A 2,946-nucleotide genomic window follows, 5' to 3' on the forward strand; every position below is an offset into this window, starting at 1 on the left:
TTTTCTGTGAAGCCCAATGATCCTCCTGCCTCAGCTTTCTTTGAATTGAGGTTATAGGTGTGCGCCCCCACACCCAGCTTCTTTGGCCTCTACTCCAATCTACTGACTCGGTTTCATTCTTTATGTCTCTCCATCTCATTTCCCCTACCTTGAGATAGGAAGGTAGGATCTTGTTGTGTAGTCCAGGCTAGCTCCCAACTTGGGGTCCTCCAGGTTTGTACCTCTGCACCCAGCTAATGCCTATTGTTTACCTCAGCGCTTTGTAATTGGTTTCCCCATTTTTTTTCTTGAATGTCATCTCTACTAATATGTCAAAATTTACAATTTTTAAAAAATGACTGGGGAGTGGATTTATTTCTTAATACTTTATCAGCTTCACCTTTAATTAGTCCTCTTATTCTATTTTTATTGTATACTGGGAAGTGAATGTTTCCCTGTATGTCAGTATGTGCACTTCTGTGTATGTGTGTGTGTGGGGGGCTGACAGTCCGACTTTGGTTGTCAGAGTTATTCACCTTTTTTTAGGCAGGGTCTTCTCGGTATGAATTGGGGCTCACTGACTGGTAGGATTGGCCACCGAGCTCCAAAAGTCCACCGTCTCTATTTCCCTAGAGCTAGCATTCCAAGTGTGCACCGCTATGCCCAGCTTTTTACGTGAGTGTTGAAATTTGGTCTCTGTGCTTGCAAGCACCTTACAGATGGAGCTATCTCATCTCCCTCTTCTTTTTTGAGAATGGCCTTGAACTTGCTTTGTAAATCGAGCTGGATCTGAGCTTCTAATCCTTCTAAACCAAGCTCTTGAGGGTGGGGATGAGGAGCGTATGCCAGCATGACCACCATGTGAGGTGTGGGGGATCAGACCCAAGGCCTCATGAATGTCAGGCGGGTACTCTATCAGCGTTCCCTGAGCTCAGGTCTGTTATCCTTTTAAGGTTTGAATGTGAGCATGCAAGCGTGTTAATTTTTGTTTATTAATAGCCACTTAATGATACACTTTGTCTTCCCTGAAGACTTCATCGAAGGTCTTCGTGGCCTTAGCACACAACGTTCCTATGTCCACAAGAGTCTGCATAGTTTTGAGTTTTGTTGACCTTGGATGCTTTTGTTTTATAATAAAGTTGTCATTAGAGATTTCACCAAGTCTTCATGGCTAGATTCAGAACATCCTGAAGTGATCATTGGATCTTTCCTTTTCGTCTTTCTTTCTTTCTTTTTTCTTTTTGGTAGGAGCAAGGGAACTCCGGACGTAGATCTGTGTTATTTACCAGCGAAGTAGTCTACCGCTGCATGCTGTACAGACGCAGGTTTCCAATGGCTGGCTGTCTTCCTTGGGCATTTTGTTGTAATATTATTATACTCTCTGGAACGCTATCTTCATATTCTCTTCCAACAGACAGAGTATAGACTTTCCAAATCAAAGTGCAAAATCAAGAAGAGCCTACCATGCCTTGGAATGATGAGATTAGATGCTCAAGCAAGCCACAGACGATCTCCACCCCCTTAAAAAAATAAAATAAAATAAATCTGGAGTTGCGTGTTTGAAGGGTGTGGGATAAAAGACTATGGTTACACAGTTTTACTTAGTTTATTAGCTAAAGCAGATACTTCCTCAGCGTCCTTCTCACGGCTGCCTTCACCTCCTTGTTCTTCAGGCTGTAGATGAGGGGATTCAACACGGGGGTCACTGTGCTATACTGCAGGGACAAGAGCAGATCCAGGGACGAGCCAGAAGGGGGCATGAGATAGCACAGAAAGCCGGACCCAAAGAACAAGGTCACTGCAGCGAGGTGGGAGGAGCAGGTGGAGAAGGCTTTGCTCCTCCCTGTGGTGGAACTGATGCTCAAGACGGTGGAGCCAATGCGGGCATAGGAGAAGAAGATTGGAATGAAAGTTCCCAGGCCATGCAGTAAGCTGGAGCACAGTAGGACATCCGTAGCGATGGAGATGTCCGAACAGGACAGGGGGAAGAGGGCAGGCAGCTCACAGGTGTAGTGGTGAATGGTTTGAGCCTCACAGAAGTCCAGGCTCACGGCCAAGAGCACAATGATGGTCGCGTTGAGAGAGGCCAGGCCCCATGAGACCAACACGAGCCTCACGCACAGCTCGTTTCTCATCACCTGGCCGTAGAGCAATGGGTGGCAGATGGCAGCGTAGCGGTCATAAGCCATGACTGAGAGCAGGCAGGCTTCAGTCCCAGAAGAAAAAAACACGAAGAAGACCTGAGCCAGGCAGCCCTCCACAGAGATGCGTTTCTTCACCGACAGGAGGTCCTTCAGCAGCTTCGGCACCGTGACGGACGAGAAGCAGAGATCCAGGAAGGACAGGTTGCTCAGGAAGAAGTACATGGGGGTGTGGAGGTGGGAGTCGGCCCTGATGACCAGCAGCAGCATCAGGTTTCCCGTCATGGTGAGGACGTAGATGCCCAGGAAGAGCGCGAAGAGTAGAGCCTCGATCAGGGGGTCATCAGAGAGCCCAGTGAGAATGAACTCTGTGATGGCGCTGTGGTTGCTCCAGGCCATTTGCGATCACTCCCTTGGAAGAAAGTGGGAAGGGGGTGAGGTTTCCTCTTCTTGTGACATAGGACATCAGAGAAGCTCAGACACCATCATTCTCACGTGTCTAAAGAACATTGTACCACATGTGACAGTGATTGTCCCAAACTTCCCCGCTCTCCTGATTCCTCCATTCAGGGGAAGCCAAAGATTCTTACTTACTAGCACGAGAAATTTTATTAACATTAAAAAAAATTCTATTCAGAGGACTTTCTTACTTTTCTTGTTTGTTCTCACAGCAATCCTAGGACGTGTTTCTGTCCTGGAGAGTTATTTTTATTCTACCCCTGAGAAACGTGACACAGTGAGTGGTATTGATGTCAAAGAGAGGGGCCAGAATAATCTTCTTTTTCCAATTTTCCTACCACAATATTCTGGAATTTTCCATACTCCC

At 46.8% G+C, this 2,946-nt stretch overlaps 1 protein-coding gene across 1 annotated transcript; it reads right to left on the minus strand.

Moving 5' to 3' along the window:
• Nucleotides 1–1,592: 1,592 nt before the first annotated feature.
• LOC110562090 (olfactory receptor 8S1-like) lies at nt 1,593–2,520 on the minus strand. Its single transcript, XM_021658763.1, has one exon. It carries the CDS (start codon nt 2,517–2,519, stop codon nt 1,593–1,595), a length of 927 nt encoding a protein of 308 aa, XP_021514438.1. The 5' UTR covers nt 2,520.
• Nucleotides 2,521–2,946: the final 426 nt, after the last annotated feature.

Source organism: Meriones unguiculatus, chromosome 8, assembly GCF_030254825.1.
Source record: "Meriones unguiculatus strain TT.TT164.6M chromosome 8, Bangor_MerUng_6.1, whole genome shotgun sequence".
Lineage (NCBI taxonomy): Eukaryota > Metazoa > Chordata > Mammalia > Rodentia > Muridae > Meriones > Meriones unguiculatus.